A 23991-nucleotide genomic window follows, 5' to 3' on the forward strand; every position below is an offset into this window, starting at 1 on the left:
ATCTCATCTTTGATCACCGACTTCTCTGTCATCGGGTTACTAATTTTATTAACATTTCATTATTGAAACTAGCATCAGGCCACGTACATATTCAAATCTATGTCATAACTAATGCGCTAAGAAAGGCTCTACATAGATGGATAGATAAATAGCTCGATCCCCATACCATAATGATGTCAAGTGGGTCCGGCCGAGCCAACTCTTGAGTCACTCGTGGCTCGCACATTTTGTTATTTTCTTGGCTAGAAAATCAATTTTTTTTTTTTTTACTCAATTCTCGAATGAGCTAGCTGTACAAGCTAACAAGTGATTTATACGAAAAATTCAACTCGAATTAACCTACTTCACATCCCAACCCTACTCTACCCTACCCTACCCCTACCCCTACCACTTCACATCCCAACCCTACTCTACCCTACGCTTCCCCTAGCCCTACCCAAACCCCCCATACCAAGATCTAGACACAACATGTGAGATCTCCAATAATTTTGAAGTTAAATTGTTCACATCCTCCATCAAAGTCAAATTTGCTAGGGGAAAAAAAATAATAATAAAATAAAAGTCAAAAGACAAGATATTTCAACAACATAGGCACGCGTCAAAATATGATTGACTAATTAAAAACTTTATTAAAAAAATCCCCACCGATATCGTCACGTGTCGGTGAATAGACTAGTATTATAATCCATTCCCAAGTGACCAAATGTTTAAAGTAGTGCTCTTTGCTACCATTAACTCAGTGCATAATCTCTCTCTTCCTCTCTAGGCTCTCAAAAGCTCTCTCTCACTCTACTGTGTGAGTGTGTGTTTTCTTTTGCATGCAGTGGAAAACAAAGTTATTTGAGTAAAAAAGCTGGGTCGAATATAGAGAGAATATCGGTCTGGCCGGAATACGGGTGGTGCTGAGTCGAATCGGTGGCAGGAAGCCGCGACAGAAGGTGAAGATAAAGGCGATGGAGTGGTGGCATAAAATGGTCTTCCCTGTTAGAAGAGTTTGGTTCGCTGTTTCTGCACGAGCTAAGGCTCGCAAAACTGGTTAGTATCTCTCCGGGCAAGTCGACTAACGACTAACCTAATTGTTTCTCGTATGGTTAAGTTAAAACGTAGTTTGTAAGTGTATGATAATTTAGTTTCCGTTTCTTCACAAATCGATTTTAGGGTTCTTCTTCCTCTTATGCATAGTTAGTGTAATAGGTATAAAAGTAGTGCACACGACCTTTGTCGTGCAAGATTGGTTCATTAATGGCTATTCCTAGTAAAATATTAAATGTGTGAAGTCACTTATCTGAGAATACGATGTTGTAGATCTCTATATGAAAAGATGAGTCGTTCCCCTAACCGCGATTGATTACTTGTAACTTGTCTCAACAGCTCGAACATTCTATTCATAATGTTTGATTGTCATTGGTAGGTAGGTGGGGTGGGATTTATTTTATCAAGTTGAACTCAATAGTCTAAAAACTTTCAATTGCATATATGGGACACTTTATTTATTTATTTATTTTCTTTCTTAATACTATTGAGTATTATTTTTAAAAAAAATAAAAAAATTCAACTTTACAAACCATATATGACAAAAAAATAAAATAAAAATGACATGATATTTGTTAGAAGAGAATAAAGGGTCATTTCTTTATCCCTCGGCCGAAAGTATGTTTCAGAATCAAGATTGCAAAAGATAGGTCAAAGTTTCTTCAATAAGAGTTTTAAATTTTCTCAAGCATAAATTAAAAAGCAAGAAATATAGCCATAATTAAATTAATAAAGATTTTCTTAACTTTACTTATTTGTTTAGATGCATGAAAAGTCATTTTCTTATTGAGAAGATAATGTACAAACTTTAATATTCGCCTTTTTCTAATATTGTTTTGGCATGATTTTAAATAATGGTTAAGTAATAAAATTATCTATATCTATAGTTGTTTGTAAAAGTAAATCAATTCTATCTTTAAGTGATATAAATTGCTAAGGGTCCATTTGACATTCTTCTGTTTCTTGTAGACTGGGCTCAGCCCTTTGGCACGTGGGCTTCACAAGTTGGTTCATATTTTTCAATTTTTTTTTATTTTTTTAAAAGAACAAAAAATAAATCCAAGAAAAAAAAATGAGCAAAATAATAATAATAATAATAATAATAATAATAATCGTATCGAACGATGCATGAGGGAAGAGCCCCTGCTTAGCTCGTAGGAAAAATCGTATCAGTCCATACTAATTTCTAAACAAGCTCGAACAGCTAATAAATCGAGTTAGGATGAGCAGGGTCCAGTGTACAAGTAACTCTTATTTTCTGATCTGTTGGGGCATATCTCGCAATTAACCTCTCTCACAATGCTCCAAGGACGAGGTGGTAGGGTACCTTTAAGGTTGGGGTTCAACCCTTCCCCACCCCCCCCCTCTTTTTTTTATTAAGAATGAGCAGGGCCCACGAGTGGCTCTACCCTATGCCACCCCTCCATTGGGCATAGGATTCTGCTAATTAGATCCACTAAGTGTTTTATAATGACATATTGATCAATTAATCACATAATTTTGGTGTATTCTTCCTGGTTATATGTGTGAATTCAATTCACTACTTACCGAAAGCACTCTTTAACTATTTAAATGATGTTTTGGTTACAGTGACAGGTTTGGAATAATTTTCTCATATTTTCCACATATAATATTCAAAATATCTAAAATTTCCACCAAAGGCCGCTTAAAGCCAGTTGATCACTTCAACTCACACATCCAAGTTGTGATTTTAATAATAATAACTCTAAAGATTTGTCTGTCGAGATTTCACTTTTTAATACTATGAAACGTTATCCATTCTACCCTACCAATTTATATCGTAATAATAAGTTAGGAGAAATATTATAATATTGCATAGTACGCTTTACCCATTAAACGAGTAATGCTAGATGAATGACTGACTTGAATTTTTCCTTTCTTTAGGTGCCGGGCTTTTGAAACTTCATGACGACATCCAAACTTGTGGATACGAGGATGTGCAGATAATGTGGGACATTTTGAGACGAATAGAATCACAACCGTTGCCTCGCCATTCTAAACGCAAGTATCGATTGTTCTGAAAACAAGCCATATGATGCGACCATGGTTTGGCTCAATCCTTCACTACAAATCATAATCATCCTGCAACAAACAAGGGTGTCATGTTACTCTCACAACCCTAGTCTGATTTTTACATAATCTGATACAAAAAGACACAAATATGTGATCAAATCATTGTAAATATATCGTGTTTCCAGACGATCCCTCGTTGAGTTTTACTTCGATATACAAGTAAGGATGGCAGACTTCACTTGCTTTGTAGTACTCGTAATCTTGTACTACGAAACAAACATATCTAGGGAAAATTTTGAAGGTTTTTGACAACACAATTATGCAGTGTGTGTACCATTTTTCCACTCTTAGTCCCTCTAGCACTCAACAGCATTGTACTGGGGTCCAAAGGAGATTGTTCGTTCGATGTTTAGTTCTCCCCGCCGCGCCCTATTTTATTTTTGATATAAGAAAGACAATAAACTCTGGCTCTATAATCCTCATTCTCCAATTAAGCTTACTATAACTTGCATCCTTGTCTTGATAAATTGAAAACTACAACTGGTAGGTCCTATCCAATTAAAGCGAGATAAACTTGAGGCCACTGTACTGTATTCTGTTGCAATAGTCAAAAAGTGATGAATAGACATGTAATGAAAAAACATGGTTAAGTTGATGTCGGCAATGCATTTAACATCACGGAAGATTTCGGAATATAATTATCTGGCACGCACAGGTACTTTTGACTGTCCACCGGGTCTCTCCTCCCAGAAAGATGAACCAACGGGACTTTTGAACATCCTGATGGTTCATCTCTGGGACTGTTATATTTGCCACTGCTAAGAAAGACGAAAAATCACTCCAGTGGAACAGTGTGGGTCCTCATTACCATGATATCAATGAAGTTGCCCAATTTTGTCTCTTTTCGCTGAAAAGTCCATTGTGGCCCGGATGAAGATTTTGTATACTCCTTTGCCTTACTTTGTTGAATCTTTTGGACTGTCTTCCCTAATGGTCACCTACCTGATGGTACTGTTTAGTCCCATTGATTCTGTAAAGATCTATGCATGGTTTGTATATAGAAAAGAAAATGTATGAAGAATTGAAGAATTGACTAAAACATATAGTTTTATTCAAAGAAAGAAGGTTTAAGAGTATGAAGAACTCTCAAACTTATTTAATTACATGAAAGATCCAAAGATGGATCTACTGTTTTTGAGGGTTTAGCCTCGAAGTGTATACATTTAGGAATTCAGAATAAGAAATTTTTTCTCCAAGTTTCTTTTTTTTTAGATCAATTTAACGACGTCAAGGAATTGACATGGACAATGGAGTCTGAGGGTATATTGAAGTCAAAAAGTAAAACCGCCACAGATTACCCAGAAAATATCTAACATGACTAAGTCAGTCTTGCGAATTTGCTGTCAATCACTGGATGTCATCCAAAAACCTCATCAGGGTCTTTACGGCTATAACTGAAGGGATCACAATTCCACGAGGAACAACCCAATGAAAAAGAAAAATGAAAATGGATCTGATAGGATATTCGGAAAATTGTTAGTTCAATGAAATAGAAGTGGATGTTCAGATCCAGGAAGCAGTGAAAGTAGAAGCAATACGTAGCTCCTTATTAGAGGAGAACATGAAAACTCTAGAAAATTCCAAATATATTGAAATGGTATAAAATGAAATTCAGGTTTCGGGGAACAGAGTGCCCTAAATTTGTTACATCACATGAATAAATCTTGCTTTGAAGATGTGTAACTCCAATGTGTGAATCAGATCAGAACAGCCCTTGAAATTACTACACCTTATTATGACATGTGAAAAGAAAACTATACTGTATCTTGATAAATAAGTGCAAACGACACTAGAATAACTTGATATGACTAACAAAAAAATCTGGTCATTCCCTGATGCTTAAAAGATTGTTGCAAAAAAGTACAGGGCAATAATGAAAATTCAGGTAAATCTAGAGATCGTCTTATGCATCAATGTTAACATAAGTAGTGATGGCAATTTACCTTGTCCCGCCGCCCACCCCGAATGGGGCAAAAAAACCCGTCTCATCGCTGCCCACCTCGCCCTATGATTTTTCTTTTTTTAAATATTATATAAAAGGTTAGGGTTCAACTTATTTCAAATAGAACGAGTTACAACTTTTGTGACAATATCAAAGGAAAAAAACATAAAAAAAAACCTTGTTCATCCTAATAATCAATGTTGTGTACCAATAACGACCATTATATTTAAGATTTGTAGTGTTTATTTTGGATATTAATTTTCTCAGCTTGAATGTTATTCGCATTTTATTGAACTCAGAATTTAAAAAAAAAAAAATTTAAAATTAAACGGGACAAGAAAACTGCACGCTCCACGCCCCCCCCGTCAACAGCGGGGCAAGGCGTGGGGCAGGAGAGGCGGGGACCCCACCTTGAATCCGCCCAGTTGCCATCACTATTACTTAGCTGCATAACCTTCCTTTAAGTGTCCTATCTTTTTTTGCTTGATAGTCATAGATTACCTATTTCTTATTTCAAAGAGGAACAATTTACTAGATCGAAAAATTCATAATGCAAGTTCAGTGTATTGCTCATCGAAATCCAAATTATTCCTATATCACGGGAATCGTCGAAAGCACAACAGAAAATACCACTTGAAGTTGGGATTTCTTCAAACAACAAGGGGCTGGGTCAACCATTCAATCAAATGATATTGAACATGTTTCCCATCTCTTCTCGAGAAACAAGTTGGCTATTTCTTATGCAAAATTGTGCTGACATGACAGAGGGGATAGTATAATAAACAATATTTAAGCTATTTTTCTTTTCTTAATATTGTTCAGTGCACCTTTTCTTAATACTGTTTAGTCGATATTCAACAACCGCAAGCCTGTTCTATTTCTCCACCCAACGCATAAATAAAAATATAAAGCACCGCCTCTCGGGGCACATCCGAGTTGGTTGAACAATTGCATTGGTGGGCTCACAAACCAAGCGTGGAGGGTTCGATTCCTGGAAAGCAGCATCTTGGAAGGCAAGGATTTATTCTTGGAAGGCAAGGTGCTGGAAGGCAGTGGAGAGGGCCCTCTTTGGGGGAGTAAAAGCCATGCAGGAACCTGGGAGTCAATAAGGGCACATCCCGCGATTTACCTCGACTAGTCACTGAGGGGTCGGGGGCTAGAGGTCCAGGATTTAGTCCGACGAAGCTGAGACACCTGGGTTAACACACACACAAAAAAAAAAAAAAAGCACCTTCGGATGCTTTATCATCTTTTCAATATGCCTGTCACTGCTACAGAATCCACTTTCCCTCATTGTTAATGATTTTGAAAATATTTGAATTAATGCTTCACATAAGGTATAATTTAACCTTTCATCACAAGTTATTTTTAACACACCCATTAATCAGGTCAGATCGTTGTGGTCATTTAAATGTAATGACAAGTTCTCAAAGCTATATCACCTAACCAAATTTCTTTACTTTACATTTCAAATGAGGGAGATTCCACGGGCTTAACACGGTTTTGATACTAAAATATTGGTGCGAAGGAAAATCTAGACATAAATTGGTCTCATTATTTTTTTTCCATCTCTATTTACTATTTCCGATGCATCACAAGCATGTTCTTCTACTAATGTCTTACAACGAAGAAAGTAATGAGAAATTTTGGTATAATGTATTATGGAATAATATTTTTTTGGAGAATGTGTAGTTGAAAAAGAAAGAATTTTTTTTGATTTACATGTAATATCATTTTAGTGAAGAATTTGTGATTGAAAAGAAGAAAGAGAAAAATGTATTAAAAATTTAAAGGGTGACAAACAAGGGCTTATACATGAAGTGTCTGCAGACCTGAGATCATGTATGAAACTGATGTGCCTTAGTGCTCCCAGAAGGACGCAGAAACAGCGTACCGTATATTTCACCTAACACAAGAATCATAAATGCAATTAATCTATGACAACTCTTGATACAGATATATGTGTAGAACAATCTCATCTAAAAAAGCTTAAGCTGTTGGAGCGAGGACAAATCTATGTATTCAAATTCAGTCTTCAACAGTTGCATAAACCAAGTTACCATTGAAGAATACCCATTGTTGATCAGATATATAGACAAGTCCAGGATACTTTTGAGTTTTGACAGTCCAATAAAGAGCTAGTCAGGAAATGGACCAAGGGTACTCAGTTTCTACTTTCTAGTCCTCCTCCCAACATGGAGGCAAGCATTCCTTTTACCAAGACACATCTCACATGCTTGAATGAGTTAAACTTACAAGCACAACCCCCGACAATCTCTGCAGAAACATCATTACCTCATTCTCCAGATTTTCCTCCTTTTCCCGTATTTTAAAATTGTACCTGTGTGTGCCTTGGACATTATACTCCTGTAGCAACTTCGTCTGAAAACCCATCACCTTCCTTAACTACATCATTCGCTTCTTCTTACTGTCCTCAATCTTCCATATCTCTCACCAAACCACTTAATCGAGTTGGCAACAATACAGAGAACTCATATCCTTTCTCCTTTCAATTATCTTCTTCCCATCTTTAAGATCCTCATCAGTTCCCATGGCTATCCTTCATCTTGTCCAACAAGAGACTGAACCTTTCAGCAGACACCCAAATAATTCATCAAGAGGAGATCCGTCAAATTAACCTAGCTATGCCTCTTGTCCTCGTATACAACCACATGTATATTTTAGATGAACAGTCATGAAGAATTGTTTGCAAGGCCTATATAAATTGATAGTTCTTACGATGGTGATACAGTATTACGTATTAAAATAACAACATTTGTTCATCAATACCAATAAATAACTACAAAGACAGTGGCTAAAAATGATGGTGATAAAATGGTAGAATGTCTCCGATTGATTCAGAAACTGAGCTAGAAAATAGATATTTTCCAAGCAAGCATTTCTCATGGAACTTCAAATGACGGGAGATTGAAAGTGTTTTTTAGGAGAAATAAAATTAAAAATAGAATTGGACATAGATTAGGTTTGTTTAGTTTGATATTTTGTTAATGTTGTGGTTCACTACAAGTCTCCTTAAGTTTAAACTCCTCCTCTATAAAAGGGAACCTATGACTTTCATTGAGGTAACATTGAATATCGATCAGATTACATGTCTAACCCAAACATTGAATATCGATCAGATTACAAGTCTAACCCAAACATTGAATATCGATCAGATTACAAGTCTAACCCAAACATTGAATATCGATCAGATTACAAGTCTAACCCAAACATTGAATATCGATCAGATTACAAGTCTAACCCAAACATTGAATATCGATCAGATTACAAGTCTAACCCAAACATTGAATATCGATCAGATTACAAGTCTAACCCAAAATTCTTCTTTACTCCTCTATTTGTCTTCTTTCCTATCTAATTTCCTTTTCTCCCATCCTTTTTCTTGTCTCATTCCGCATCATCAAACATTGGGAGCTTTAAAATTCGATCTTGATTATATAGCTAACCTCTACTTGTTAAAAATTGGTAAGGTATTTCATTGCTATATATTTATATGGTAGACAAGGCATGATCCCGAATGTGGCATTAATTGAACGTTTTGTCTTCGTATCTTCTCAAAATGTACATGCTTCATACCAGTAATATTGTGGGGCGTGATGCGTCAGAATTCTTGCATACTCTTACCATGGTTCCATGAGTGCAATGCTGTCATCACACTCCTAGGTTGGAAACTGATAACACATCACTGAGCATCTTAACACAAAAGAATTCGAATACAGCAATCTGCAATTTGACTATACCTAATGTAATATGAGCAGAAGTAAATATATATAAGCACATACTAGCAGCAACAGCAATGACAGTAGAAAAGTAGTTAGAGCATTTGTCTAAGCTTTTTTTGTTGCTAAACATATTTGGATAACTTACTATTTTCTTAATTTAAAGGGAAAAATTTACTTATTTTAAATTAACTTGCTGTAAAAAAAGTAACTTATTTATTTCCAACTTAACCAATAAAATATTATTTATTTCATAATATAGTTCACAACAGCTCAAATGTTCTTCTATATCGGGGGCGCGGCGGGGGGGGGGGGGGGGGGGGTGGAATAGCCTTAATAAGTAGGATTAACAAGAAAAAGCTTGTTTTGTCCGTTTAAGTCTCAATTAGATTATTTATAAGATGCTACAGTGATTCGTCTAAAATTAAATCGTCTAATGCAAGTGGAAAAAGGTAAAGAATAAAATATTTAAAACCCAGAAAAGGAGGCAACAAAATGCAGTAAGAACTTGAGGTGAAGTATATATCTGGTCACATGAATAGTTTTTAATCGTTGCTATTCAGAAACAACTTAAGTTTCTTGGACATCCAAGTCATGAATTCTTGCCCATAATGTATGTCCCTTTTCTTAATCATATAAAAAGAAGCAAATCTTCCGTTACAAACAAGTTTCACTACATTGTGCTATTTCTGCACCTATAAAGTGAAATTCATTAAATTTCAATAGCAAAGTAGAATGTCATTCCAAGAAAATACCTTCAGCCATTAAACTATATTACAAGAAAAAAAATATTCGTAACAATACAAATAATAGTATGATCTTTCTGATGGACACTACCAAGGGCACATATTTTAAAGAACAAAGTAAGAAGCTGAGGAAAACATGTTAATATTGAGATTCCAATCAATATTAATGTTGAAGGTACATGCACATGACTATTGCATCATGCAATCCCACTTTTTTGCTAAAGCACTGATCTACACATTATTTGTGCAAAAATGATCTAAATTTTCTCGGTGACTGCAATTTCAGGAGAAAGAAGAAAAATGTGAAGTGAGGACAGTGCTAATTGTAAAACAGTGGAACCAAATCAGGTTGCTGATGATGGAGCAATTCCAAATGAAGACGAGCCCTTTAATAGAATGAAATAAAGATTATCTGCTCTGGCCCGTCATCTTGCAATAGATGTAGTTTCACTTTAGAGCTCTAAATCAAAAGGCCCTGAATGAGAAATCACCATATTTAACGTCACTATAGGGACGAGAAGAACAACAATGTATCAGATGACTTATGAGTTATGATCCAAAGGAATAAGATACAACCACTGGAAAAACAACAAATCCGAGCTCCATGTTATTCTTCAAATGTATGTGTGCATATTTTCTCCAGCAGCAATGGCCAGTTTTCACCAAGTTGCTGCGGATTCAGCTCCATGGCAATCCTAAAATCCTGCAAAGAAATCGGGCAACACGTTCTATGTTCTTGCACTTCCAAAGGCCTACCGCTACCTTGCACCTGATATTGATGCCCTGGTCTGACACCATTTACAAGCTTCATACAAGTTTGATTCTTTTGCCTATCGTTCATTGTTAGCTTGTCCCCTGATCTAACCCCCACAAGTTCAATGCAAGAACTTATTAAATGCTTCATGTAAGAATTCAAACCAAGGTTCAATATATTGGCACATTCCACTGACACCCCTTCAAGACCCTGTGCTGAAGTGATGTGCTCCATTCGTTCCCTTAATGTTAGACTATCCAACAAAGAACCATCATCAAATGTACTAGTACATCTACTGCTACTAATGAGAGGCAGTGATCTGTGTGCCCCACCAATGCTAACTGGGCATAGTGGAATCCCAAGTGGAGCTCGAAGTTGACTTCTAGCAGAAACCTCTATCCTGTCATCTCTAACTAACAATTGGGTCTGGTGCTTGTTATGTACAGAAACTGGATAATCTGATGATCCGTTTACTTCAGACAATTTCGTGGGGTGGGGACCCAAAAACTCCCTTTCATTTTCTGCTTGCTGCTTGAGTCCTTGACAATGCACTAGCTTTCCAATATCAGGTGGATCCAAATGTCCATTCTCATAAATGGCATTGAAATCGCTAGACTGAGTTGCTGACAATTGCTGAGAAGCAAAACTAGTCTTCCCATTAGGCCCAAGTGCACCACGACGTTCACCAGTCTTCCGATCACGAAACAATGTCCGGGCCTTTCGAGGTGAGACTATCAACATGTCACCCCCATTTGACAATCCCAGTGAACCAGTAGCCTGAGTTATAGCAGCATGGGACCCATTCTGCTGACCATTGCTAGGAATTTCCTTGTTACTAACTTGAGTAGCATGCTTCAGAACTTCATCCTCATGACTCACCTGTGGTGGAACCTTTGCACTACAAGCATTTTTCAAAATCGAACGAATGAACTGATTATGCAGTGGAATATTCTCCCGCCCAAGAATCCTAAGACAAAGCTTACTAAATTCAACCTTGCTTAACTTCAAACCCAAGAACCTATTCAAGTAATAAAAATACTGCTTGGATCCCTCCAGCCCGAGTTTCCTCAGTATTTGAGCTTTCATTTCTGCCAGATTGATCCGTGAATGCTGATGTGGTGGTTGCATCTCAGTCTCCCCCTCTCTTCAACACAGAAAATCCATACAACACCAACAAGCTCTGCTACAACAATGGTACAGAAATTTGAATTAAATTAGTTTTATACTCCATCTCCAAAAACTATCTTCCAAACAACTTTTAATCCTTCTAATAACTCCCCCAAGAATGCAAAACCAAAACCCATATTGAAACCTCAATTTTATACCCTATACTTCTTGGTGGTTTGAGTACGCACACAGAGATCTCAAATTTTCCATTGAACTAACTCTCCCTCCAAAAACCCAATTTTTTACAAAACTTTCAAACTCTAAAACAATATACCAAAAACACACAATTAAAACACCAATAAATCCTTTATTTCACTAATCCAATTGGAATCTGAAGAACCCAATAAAGATACTTCCCTACAACTCGAAGTAAACCTCACAAATTTATTTGTTTCCCAAAAATTCTCAAAACAATCCAAATGCAAATCTTCCAATAAAAGATTTAAGCTTGAATTTCCAACTTCAAGCTCAGAATATGACGCTCAGAATCCAAACGAATAAAAATAATTACACCAAGATTCAAACTTCAAGAGAAATATGACTTCACGGATAGCAAATAATTGATGGGCTAACCTTGTTGAAGCTCCTCCAATTCCGATTCAACGGAAACTAATCAGCAAATTCTGGGCTTTTAATTATATTATTCCTTTCACTTGTTCGTAGCAACCCATGTAGCTTCTTCTTCGCGTCTTCATTTCATAATTTGCTTGGCATTTTGATTTTTCCCTTTTTTTTCAAATATTTTTCTGAATTACAAAATTGAAGACCCCCCTTAGTTCTCTTTCTGATCTCGTTCTCTCTGTCTTCGATACTCCCTTCTTTAGTTTTTGTGTCTGATTAAATTATTTTTTCGTATGTTATATTTTCTTTGCTTATGTGTACAACTATAGGCCAAATATACATCATATGAATATTGTACAGTATGTTTGAGAAGTTGTACGTTTATCTGGCAGGATAATAAATGGTTTGGCATTATCAATTTCTGTTTATCGAAGGTCAACTTCTTCTCACGCGTTTTACATTCGTGAAGTTCACTTTCACTGTCACTGAACCATAACAATTGACTTGAAATATGTCATTGTGCGTGTTAATTCTACACCTTAATTGCGATTGGGTACTAATTCTTTGTTGGAATTATTTTATTTTCTTTTGTCATATTTCATATTTAGAAACCAGGAAAAAAAAAAAAAAAAAAAAGAGATTCTAACAAATATTTTAGGAGGGAAGAAACTTTTTATTTTTTATTTTTAATGAATACTATGTTCGATTAGAACTCTTACGTTGAAATACTTTGTAATCGATATTTATTAATGGATAAATAATAAAATAGCAACATAGAATTTTGTCTATGCGTAAGAGAAAATGTTGCTCGAAAAATTTAAGTTTAGATCATGGAAATTCTCAAAACTAAAAATATTAACATTAGATTTGTTCTACCATGAGAAAATGTCGAATTGTTATTTATTGATGTAACTAGTAAGCTTCAAGAATAACATAAAATTAAATGATTGAACGATTAAGCGAAGATGTCGTTGCATGATTTACTTACACATAAAAATGCATTTCATAATTAAAGAGTCAATTTGCAAATAAGGGGCGCAACTTTGTTCTTTAAAGAAGTAATTAATTGAAGTCATAGATGCTATCCATTTATTCGTTTAATCCAACTTTCTTTTGATCCTTTAAAAGAATTCATGTAGGATTTTGTATCGTTTCGATAAAAGTAAAATAGATGCAGAACTCTTCATTGGTACAATATGCCATTTTTTCCATTCATTCCTTTTTGGGAAGATGGTGTGAACGAATTCCTCAATTCATCCAAATCTACAAAACATTTTAGCTGCACTTAAAAGCCGAGTACTCTATCTTTGAGTTAGTAACCCGAAAAAATTATAAATTAATCAAGCATATGTTTTTTTGGTATTGTTTGCTCTAGCTCATTTAAGTAAATTATAATGTATTCTTCTAGCTCATTTAAGTAGTTATATAATTATTGGTCCATAACTATTAATAATCATTGGAAGATACACGAGGACTACACACAAACTCAGAGTAATACTAATACCTCAAAAATTCCAAATTTGAATCAGGGACTTAGCTGAAAGAATTTGGATGTTCGCAGGATATAATTGGTGTTGATCTCAAGAGTTGGATCCTCCACGTAGGGATGTCAATTGGGCCGAGCCGGCTCGGCTCGTGGTCTGCTCGGAGTCTTCAAATGACGAGCTCGAGCTCGAGCCGAGCAGGGGGTCTCGTCCAACGAGTTGAGCTCGCCGAGCCCACGAGCCGGCTCGTCCAAAAATGTGGAAAAAAATAAAATTTTATCAATAAAATTTGAAAAATTTGCAAAAAAATAAAATAAAATTTCACGAGCTCTTGGGCCGAGCCGAGCTCGCCCACGAGCAACGAGCAGCTCGGCTCGTGAAAAACGAGCCACGAGCTCGGCTTGCCACGAGCCCGAGCCGAGCCGGCTTTGCTCGGCCCACTGCCATCCCTACCTCCACGTGGCCAATGGATAGCTACTCCACGTAATCCTCTATGAGCACAACAATGCATAGTCAGAAGCACACGGCCGAAACTAGCGGCGGTGGCAGCGACTGCATACACTCCAACGGTCAAGTCAGTGTTGGGTGATCGGAACAGTACTCAAGTTATGCAAGAGAGTGGGGAGGAGAATATATATTTCTTAGTATGGAGAGCTCAGTTATAAGAGTCTCATTACCTGTCTCTTGCCAAACCTTGGGTATTTATAGATGTAGAGCACCATTGAATGTGAGACACGTGTATGCATCTGACGGTGTGGGACGTCTGCTCATAGGCGTCAATTAGCCACATCTAGTGTGGGCGGGCAATTAGTTCTTCAGGGTTGAGTTGACATAAAGTCGACGTGTCATATCAACTAGACCTATGAAGACGTTACATCAAGATCATGACAGATATCTTTCTGACAGTGGCGATGGAGGGATCTGTTAAGGAAGTGCCTCAGATCCTTCAACGCTTTGGCGTTGAGGGACACTTTGGTTGCTTCATTGGATCTACTCTTCACCTTGTAGCGCGTCATGAGGTCGTCAGGAATCGGTATCACTTCGAAACTACTTCGGATGGACACATGGCACTTCGGAGAGTGGTGTGAATATTGTGCCGAAGTGGTTGAGTACCGAAGTGGCTTAGTTAGGGGCATAACAGTGGTCCTCCAAGTTCAGGCATGAATATTCATGTCATGGGTGGACTTGTTTTCCCGACTGTGTATGAAGGCCTTAGAGTAAGTACTGTAGATTTTGATGAGATGCTAGTGTGAAAGGGTGAAGTGAGCAGATGTGCTGAACACCTGTTGGTTGAGGCGAAGTGATGACTGAGGTGATGTGGGTAGGGCTTCCTGAAGCGGTGACCCACAGGGGACTCCGCGTCAATGGCGCCGAATCTTGTAAAGCTGGGTGAAGAGCTCATCTTCCAATCGTGTGCCGACCCACAGGGGATGACATGTTGGAAGATGGCTAACGCCTTGTAAAACTGAGGGCGTCAGTGGCGCCTAAGCTTTTGAAGCTCGGTGAAGAGCTCATCTGCCACTGGTGCGCTGACCCACAGGGGACAATGCGTTGGGAGATGGCTAAGGCATTGTGAAGCTGAGGAAACGTGCGACTGAGGCGGTGACCCACAGGGGACTCCGTGTCAGTGGCACCGAAGCTTTTAGAGTTGAGGAATGTGTTCATCTGAGGTGAATTGGGATGGATTATCTCTGATCTTAAGTGTCTTATTATAACGTTAATCGATGTGACAGTTGTCGCATATTTTCAAGGCGACAGTTGGATGTAATGCCTGTCCCCAGAAAAGAGCTACCGCGACTACTTATTGCTAACAGATGTTGTTTGTTCGAGGCGACGCGTTTAATGCGTGTGTGAGGGGCACCGTAAAATCTTGGGCGTTGATCAAATCTGGCGTTTCATTTCAACGATCCAGATTTGTGACGAGATGAACGACCTAGATTGACATTGTTTGAATTCAATGATGGGGATCTTCTGGGGTTTCCTATAAAAGAAGGACTTGAGCCTTTTTAGAGGTTTTCACTTTTGCGAAATTAAGCTCTCGATGCTCTCAAAATTCTTTACGATTTTCGGTGATTTTCAAGTGTTTTCTGACGACATTCTCAATTTTTAGCGAGTACAGAGGGCCATTTCTTATTTTCTGACTGTAGAAAATCCCAATTCATTCGTTTCAATAAGTATTTTGCTAGTTCTTAGTGTTTTTTGAATTTTGGAGATGGCTTTTGAGGGTAGTAACGCTTCGGGGAGGAAGTTGGAGATAGTAAGGGTTGACCAGCCAGTATTGGCGACCTCCTTGGAATTGTCCGAGGTGATATTGGGGGGGGGGGGACATTTGGAGGCAGCTTGATAGCCCGATAGACACTTCCATACACTGGGGGCGTCTAATTATCCTTCCAAACTTAAGCTTGCTGACTTTGATAGACTTAAGATAGAGTATAGGATCCCGGATAGTGTGGGCCTAATTTTGCCAGAGCCTGATGAGCAGGCCTGTTACCCTAGGTCGGGTTGTGAAGCTGTGAACGAAGCGTTATTTAGGGCTGGTCTTAGGTTGCTGATCCATCCTTTTTTTCGTTATGTTTTGAGGACTTATGGTCTGGCCCTGACCTAACTGAACCATAATTTTTGGAGTCAAATGGTGGGGTCATGGATGCTATGGAAGGAGGCGTTGTTTGGGATAGAGATGCCATTTTCGGTGTTTCAAACTTTGTATATTCCTAAGGTAGTGGCGGGGGGTGATAAGACCAGCGGGTGGCATTACCTGACTTCATGGGATTTCCACACTCCATTTGTGCTTGATCTGTCGAGCTCCATCAAGGAATGGAAAAGCTCATGGTGCTGGGTCTCAGGGAAATGGGACACAACGGAGTACCCCATGGCGCCTCTTATGGTCCCCACAGAGTATTCTACACTTAGTGAGTACTGAGCTTTGTGATTTTTTATGTTTCGCACCAGCTCGATAATTAACTATTTGTTATTCTTACAGATACTCTTCCTCGGTGCGAGCTTTCTGCCGAGGAGTTCGACATAATTTGTATCGTTTATTAGCTTCCGCTGAAGAGGAAGTCTTATAACGAGCTTATCAGGAAGAACATTCACTTCGTTACGCACGAACTGATGGCCTCTCAAGGTAACTATCTGGAGTGTACATATTGTAATGTGTTTTCAAACTCATTGTACTTGTGTTAATCCATTTTGTTTTGCTGTAGACGATTTCAACAAGAAGAGGCCGGTGAGGCCCAACTTCAAAACTATTTAGCAGATGATGGCCGAGGCAAGGGCCCTAAAGACCTCCTCCTCTGGGGAAAAAAGCTGCCAGCTTGTCGGAGTGGCCTACAGTGGCAAGGGCTACCCCGGTCCTCCACCAGACAACAATCCCTACTGGTGTGGCCATAAGGGAGAGGCCGACAACTTCTACTGCTACTACTACTGCCTCGATCGGTCCCCCTATCACTGCCATTCCAGTCCCACAAGTGCTGGGGCAGCAGAGGAGAAAAAGGGCTTGCCCAAAAAAGGAGGTGAACTTTCTAGGAACCAACAAAGAAGATCCAGTAAGGGAGGTGTTGGAAGCCTTGCCTCCGGAGACGGAGGCCGTAGCCCTGGTCCACAGCAATTATTGGATTGAAGAGTGGAGTGACCACACCTCCTCCTGCACCGCAAAGGACCTGGTTGCTGCTAACAGTACTTGCATCGCGTCGGGCCCTGAGTACAAGTGTTCAACTTCAAAGCTTGGTCAAGGACCTCGACGCCAAGAGGGAGGATCTGGCCAAGCGCTTGGAGAAGGCACTAGAGATGGCAATGGGGCGGGTTTGGGGGCGACACCCCAAACATAGCCCGTCCCACCTTGCACCCCGCCCCGCTTTAGACTGGGCGGGGCAGAGTAATGCTCCTTTTTTTTTTCTTTTTTTTCTCCTCCTCAAATTCACAATTTGAAAAGTGAAAACGCTAACATTCAAATTAAGTACTCGAAACAAACAATATCCGAAACTAAACAATTACAAATATAATTACATTATAAATAAATTTCACTTCTTTATCCAAAAATAAATTTGATATTTTTCCATCTTCGTAAGTCATAACTTCATTCATTGGTAGGTTCAGAGATTGTAGATGGATCCTGAAAAACAAAGAAATATTATTCTCAATATCATCATAATAACTATGCTTAAAATTTTAATTATGTGATAAATAAAATTACCTCCTCATCAACATCCTCATCATTCATCTTGGAGTAACTTCCAAAATATGCAGACGGCGCAGAATTCGCTATTAATAAAATAAAATAATTAGTAATAAGAAAATTTATAAAAGAAACAATATAAAAAGCAAATGTTTATATACATCATACCGTGAATATCGGCTCATAACCAATCTTGAGCACACATTAAAGCCTCCAAAGTTTTGGGGTGAAGTCTATTTTTGTGTGGACTGACAAATCTACCACTAGTACTGAAAGCAGATTCGAATGCCACGGTAGATATCGGGATGGCCAAAATATCTTTTGCAATTCAAGATAAAGTCGGATATTCCACCATGTCAATCTATCAAAATCATCCGACCGAGGCAATATAGGCTCATCCAAAAAAGTACTAGGATTTTCACACTACTAGGAGCTTCAACATTAGAAACAAATTTATAAAAATCCGCCATGCGATCTAATTTATTATTAGTACTTGACGTCTCAGTTTGACAAGAAGAAGTAGAAGACTGAGCTACAGACCCACTTGAATCATTCTTTTTCTGATAATCGTGCACCAACTTGCTACAAACTTGATATATTTTGTCAATCTCACTTGCAGCATTGTGATTAAAAATATGAGGATAATAAAACTTAACTAACATCATCTTATACCTCGGATCCAACACTGCTGCTAAAGCCAAAACTCCATGAATATCGCTCCAATACTTATTAAACTTTTCCATCATACTGGTTGCCATCATTTGAACTTCCACATAAGGAGATTCAAGCCACTCATACAACGACAGTTTGATATGACAAACATTTGCAAAGATGAGATTAGTAGTTGGATACTTTGTTCCTGAAAACAATTTAGTAACCTAAAAAAAACCTTTGGCTTCTCACATATTTCTTTTGATAAATCCCAATCACCATCACTAGGGAAACATTTATATCACGACTCCCTCTGTTTCAAAAGTGAAAAAACATCATTATAAATCAAAGCTCTAAGCATCAAATACGTCGAATTCCAGCTTGTTTTACAATCAAGCACCAATTTTTTCTCACAATCAATTTTCAATTGACGTGCAAAGAGCTCAAAATTTTCAGATCTCTTTGGCGTGGCTGTCCAATAAGCAACACTATCACAAATTTTCTTAACACTACCACTAATAATGTCCAACACATCCTTCACAATAAGATTTAATATATGTGCATAACACTTCATATGAAAAAATTCTCCATTCGGTGCAAGAGAACGAGTACAAAGTTGACTTAACACAATACTGATCATTGTATCATTTGTGGTGCAATTATCTACGGTCAAAGTTAGTAACTTACGATCAATATTCCAGTCCATCAAGGTACTCAATAGAGTTTCTGAAAGCACATCAGCAATGTGTGGACACGACACATATATAAACCTGAGTTCATTCAAGAACAAATTAAATTAACTAAAAGAATATCATTTTGGTAAATTATGGGAACAAGTGAATATAATGTTTTACTATACCTCATTATTCGACTTTGTAATTTCCATGCATCATCTATGAAATGAGCAATGATAACCATGAATCCTCTCTTTTCATTAGAAGAGGTCCACATGTCGGTAGTGATCGAAATTTGACTCTCAATCTTCTCAAGTGCAATCATATTTTTGGCTCTCTCGTATTCATAGATTTTCAAAATGTCGCTCTTTAAAGTGTTGCGAAAAGAAACCTTAAACAGTTGTTGTAGGTCGTGTAAGAACTCTCGAAATTCAATGTGATCAACCATAGACAAAGGATACTCACGCAAAATCACCATTTTCGAAAGACTATATCTACACTTAACTGGATTGAAAGAGTAAGTACCCATTGTGACCTTGCCATTCGTGGCATCCTTTTTGAAATTTAATATTGCTTGGTGAGTATTATCCTTATAACGGGATACACATCTCTTCAAATGATCATGCAAATACTTTGTACCATTTTTTTTGTTTCACCCCCTAACTATTTCTTGCAATGATTGCATATAGCCTTCCATTTCTCACCAATTTTTTTTTTTTATCTTTTGTAGTGTTCCCACACAGTTGAAGTCAATTTCCTCTTTCCAAATGATATTTCTCCAATATCACGCTCATCGTCACTTAGGTTTATTGTCCTTTCATCAGCATTTGGTAACAGTTCAATTGGATCTTCTTACGGGACATTGCTCTCCGGTACATTGGTCGTGCTATCTTCCTCGTGTATTGGTCCTAATCCAATACTTCCAGCACTACTTGGCCAGACATCTGTCTCAACTCAAGTTGGTTTCCATGATAACAAATTATTCTAAAGAGTAAAGACTGCATTTTTAGCTAGTAGTTTTATATATTTGTTAACCAAAGTACAAAATTAATGGTAATTATAACTCGTTCTATACATTTTTCACATTTATGAGTGGTTGATGTCATAACTTGGTTGACTTTTGCACATATACGCACCATATTTGAATCGCTTCCTCTAAATGCTTAAACTTGAAACTCGAAAGAATGGATAAATTTATTTAAAGTTCACTTTCACAGAAACTGCTTGACATATTTTAAGAATTATAGACAAACATGAAATCCACATTATCTACGTTTAATCTTTAATTTACAATACACATTTTATAGAACCCACAATTACTACGCACTGATTCACCGCTTATTTAATCAAATTATAATTTTATCCATACACTAATTAATATTTCTAGTCAAGAAAAAGTTCTAATTGAAAAAATATAATCACAACATGCGAAGTAGTCATAGAATTTCATCTCACTTCACAACATTTCAGCTTACTTTAAAGAAACCTCCAGATAAATAAGTGGATCAATTTTCCTCGTGTAGCTCAAAAACTTCAGATCAAGAATTCTCTGCTAAATCGACACTGCAAACATGAAAAACATTAAAAGCTCAAACCTCACTAAATATTTCAGTAGCCAGGGATCCAACAAACAACAATACAGGATAATGCTATCTAATGTTTAACCCTAGTTTAGATAGCAGTGATGTCCGTTCCACCTTGACTCTTCCAATGCATTAAAATTGCATCTTAACAAAATTACTTCATTCAGAAGATGGAGCACAGGAGCAGAATGAATAACAATACTTTATTCACAATCCCATATCATTAACTTCAAATCCGAGTCCATGTAAGATAAAACATAAAATGACGAATTAAAAGGAGAAAAACAGTAAATCAGATTTCTTTAACTTGCGTACGCTGTGCGGTGAGACTGGCAACTCGAAAATCAGATTTTGGGAAGCCATCGATGGAGGTTCGAAATTGATTGCGGGGTTAGGGTTTGGCTTTGCGATTTAGGTCATGGATAATCGGTCCTCGCGTTTTCAGCTTTTGCATTTGTAGAAATTCTAAGAGAAATTGATTTGGTCCGATCGTTCATTCCGTCGTTGGTAGTCGGCGGAGACGAGAGGAGAGGAGAGGAAAAAGAGTGGAAAGGGAAATGTCGAAATGATTTAGGGCAACCACTGATGACTGAACTGAACGGCTTACCCAGCGTCCTAGCCCTTTTGTAAATTGTAATATATATTTATATATATATATTTATTTATTTATTTATTTTTATTTTTTTAATTTCACGGGGAGAGTTCGGGGCGGGGCCCTAAGACGGGGCAGCACCCCACGCCCCATCAACCCATCGGGACGAGCCTCGACAGGGTGAGGCGACTTGCCATCACTAGGAGGCACTGCACTATGAGGATGCAGTGGGAACTACCCCGGAGAAGGCCTCGGAGGTTGAGAAGGCAAAGTAGGAGGAGGAGGGCCAGCTGGTGAGGGCTAGTGAGGAGGTGGAGAGGCTGAAGGAGCTCTACAAAGTGGAGTATCAGGTGGCGGCTATGACAAGGATGATTGATTATGCCAATAAGCCCCATCGGCTCGCCACTGAGGCTCTGGAGGCCTCGAACCAAGAGAAGGTGGAGCTGAGGCTACGGGCAGAGGCCCAGGCTGAGGAGATCGAATCTCTGAAAGCCGAGGTGAAGGTGGCGGGGAGTCAGCGATGCAGAACTTCATCAATCATTTCGAAGAGTACCCACTGTACGATGACTTTGCCAACTTCTAGGCCTCGTGGAATGCCCAGGCAATGTTGGATCGCCTGAGGAAGGTCCACCCAACTCTAGATTTGACTTCATTGAAAGTGGAGTTCGGTGGACCTATCGGAGGTCGACCCGACAGAGCCATTGAAGAATCTACCGAAGCCACCCTAGAGGCCGAGCTGGAGACCAAAGCTGAGGATGCCTCTAGAGTAGAAAAGGAACACCTTGTAATGGCTTCGGCCCACATTTTGTACTTTGTTTTGATATTAATGAGATTAAAATTTTCCCAAGTGTTGCTGCTTCTTCTTACTTTAATTTTATATTTAACTATTTGTATCTTATGAGTAAAGTAAATATTAAGCTCCATTTACCAATAATAATCAGTCGATGACAGCAGAATTGACCCATATAAAGCACTGAAGAACTGAGGCACCACTTGGTTAACCAACATAACAATGGAGAATAGTGGTATTATAACTTTGAAACTTCCATCATCTTTTTACCTAGGTAGTTCAACACTTAGTGAGATAGAAATGTTACAATACCGGGCAAAATGTAGATCGAATTAGGATACACATCATTGATAGTACTTCTTCAAGTGTTCAATATTCCACTGATGAGGCAATACTTTCCCTGCCAGGTCTTCTATTTCATACGTGTCAAGTTGGGATTCTTTGCGGATGCGATAACGACCTTCCCAGTTCGGTCCAAACACTCCGGACCCAGTTGATTTTGATGATTGGAAGACCCTTTTGATGACGAGGTCCCCCATACGAAGTATTCGATTTCTAACCTTAGTGTTGTAATAACGGGTCATCTTTCTTTGATACTTTGCCAATTTTATGTGGGAGGAGTCTCTCCTTTCTTCGAGGAGGTGAAGTTCGTACACTCGAACCTAGTCGTTATCGATCTGATTGAAATGTATCCGATGATGAGAGAGGACACCCATCTCGACAGGACTTATGGCTTCGGATCCATAGATTATGGAGAAGGGTGTTTTACCTGTTGCAGTTCGACTGGTTGTTTGAATAGCCCANTCTTGTTCATTGCCTCAACTTACCCGTTTGCTTGGGGGTGATGGGCTGTTGAGAAGTCATTCCTTATGCTGAGTTCGTCATATAAGTCTCGCATCTTTTTGTTGTCGAACTGCCTTTCGTTATCAGACACTAAAGAGTGGAAAATGTCGAACCTGCAAATAATATTTTTTCTGATGAACTTTGTGGTGTTCGCTTTAGTGATTTTCGCTCGAGGTTCAGCTTCAACCCATTTGGTGAAGTAGTCAATGGCAACAATGACAAAAGTAGCGCTTTCTCTTTCTTTTGGGAGCGGGCCGATAAAGTCTATGTCCCACTTGACGAACGGCCACGGGCTGGTGACCTCGGAGAGGCTTTGAGAAGGCTGCCTTTGAATGTTTGAGAAGTGTTGGCACTTTTTTTGAACAAACTGGCAAGAGTCCCTTTTCAGGGTCGACCAGAAGTAGTCTTGTCGAAGTACTTTGTGCGCCAGAATCATTCCTCCGTAGTGGTTACCGTAGACTCCCTCATAGATCTCCCTGAGTATATACACAGCTTTTTCCCCTCCCACACATCGGAGAAGTGACGAGGCGAAGCCCTTTTTGTAGAGCACATCATCCTGGAGCACAAAGTAAGCAGCCCTCCTCCTCAACTTCTTCGCCTCGCTTTTCAAGGTTGGTAGTGATTGATCTTTGAGGTAGGCTACGATGGGTTGCATCCAAAGTGGGGTGCCTTCAATCCATAGTACCTCTTCGACTCCAGAGATGGAGGGCTTCGGTAGGCGCTCAATTGGAACAATTTTTAGCAGCTCCAAATCCTTGTTGCTGGCCAATTTGGATAGGGCATCGACGTGGGACTTGAACTAGTTCGAATCTCTCGAAGTGAGGGACTAGGTTCATAACCAATCTCAGATACGCAGCTATGCCATTTTCTTCAGCTACAAACTTTTCGTTGACCTGACTTACCATAAGCTGCGAGTCGCTACTCGCAAGGAGCCTTTTCACTTGCATTTCTCTTGCTAGTCTAAGGTTCGCTAGGAAGGCCTCATACTCCGCAGTGTTGTTCGAGGCTTTGAAGCTAAACCTGACTTCATAGTTTAACCTATAGCCCTTTGGGTTTTCCAAAACAACTTTTGCTCCGGAGCCAGTCTCTCCTGACGATCCATCCACAAATAGGTTCTCTATTGGGGGGCTCGGCTGGTTCCATTGTCGCCTCTATTTCTGGGAC

The 23991-nt window shown here is 38.6% G+C and overlaps 2 protein-coding genes and 1 long non-coding RNA gene across 3 annotated transcripts; 1 reads left to right on the forward strand and 2 right to left on the reverse strand.

The window, feature by feature from the left end:
- Positions 1–707: 707 nt before the first annotated feature.
- Positions 708–3542, forward strand: LOC111365276. The gene is made up of 2 exons (XR_002697402.1): positions 708–1035; positions 2938–3542. It is a non-coding gene; the product is annotated as an uncharacterized LOC111365276 (long non-coding RNA).
- Positions 3543–9680: 6138 nt separating this feature from the next.
- Positions 9681–12305, reverse strand: LOC111365330. The gene is made up of 2 exons (XM_022985830.1): positions 12049–12305; positions 9681–11488 (listed from the first exon to the last, which is right to left on the reverse strand). The coding sequence occupies exon 2, from the start codon at positions 11434–11436 to the stop codon at positions 10162–10164; it is 1275 nt and encodes a 424-aa protein (XP_022841598.1). The 5' UTR covers positions 11437–11488; positions 12049–12305; the 3' UTR covers positions 9681–10161.
- Positions 12306–18646: 6341 nt separating this feature from the next.
- On the reverse strand, positions 18647–19497 carry LOC111402899 (zinc finger BED domain-containing protein RICESLEEPER 2-like). The gene is made up of 2 exons (XM_023031223.1): positions 19205–19497; positions 18647–19115 (listed from the first exon to the last, which is right to left on the reverse strand). The coding sequence occupies exons 1-2, from the start codon at positions 19495–19497 to the stop codon at positions 18647–18649; spliced, it is 762 nt and encodes a 253-aa protein (XP_022886991.1).
- Positions 19498–23991: the final 4494 nt, after the last annotated feature.

This window comes from Olea europaea, chromosome 1 (assembly GCF_002742605.1).
Source record: "Olea europaea var. sylvestris chromosome 1, O_europaea_v1, whole genome shotgun sequence".
Taxonomy (NCBI): domain Eukaryota; kingdom Viridiplantae; phylum Streptophyta; class Magnoliopsida; order Lamiales; family Oleaceae; genus Olea; species Olea europaea.

Bases quoted from the DNA above. Each gene is read 5' to 3' on its own strand.
- LOC111365330 (XM_022985830.1), bottom strand. From the start codon at position 11,436: ATGCAACCACCACATCAGCATTCACGGATCAATCTGGCAGAAATGAAA.
- LOC111402899 (XM_023031223.1), bottom strand. From the start codon at position 19,497: ATGGTGATTTTGCGTGAGTATCCTTTGTCTATGGTTGATCACATTGAA. The intron at 19,116-19,204 runs GTATAGTAAAAC...GAATGAACTCAG, and splicing joins TTACAAAGTCGAATAATGAG to GTTTATATATGTGTCGTGTC.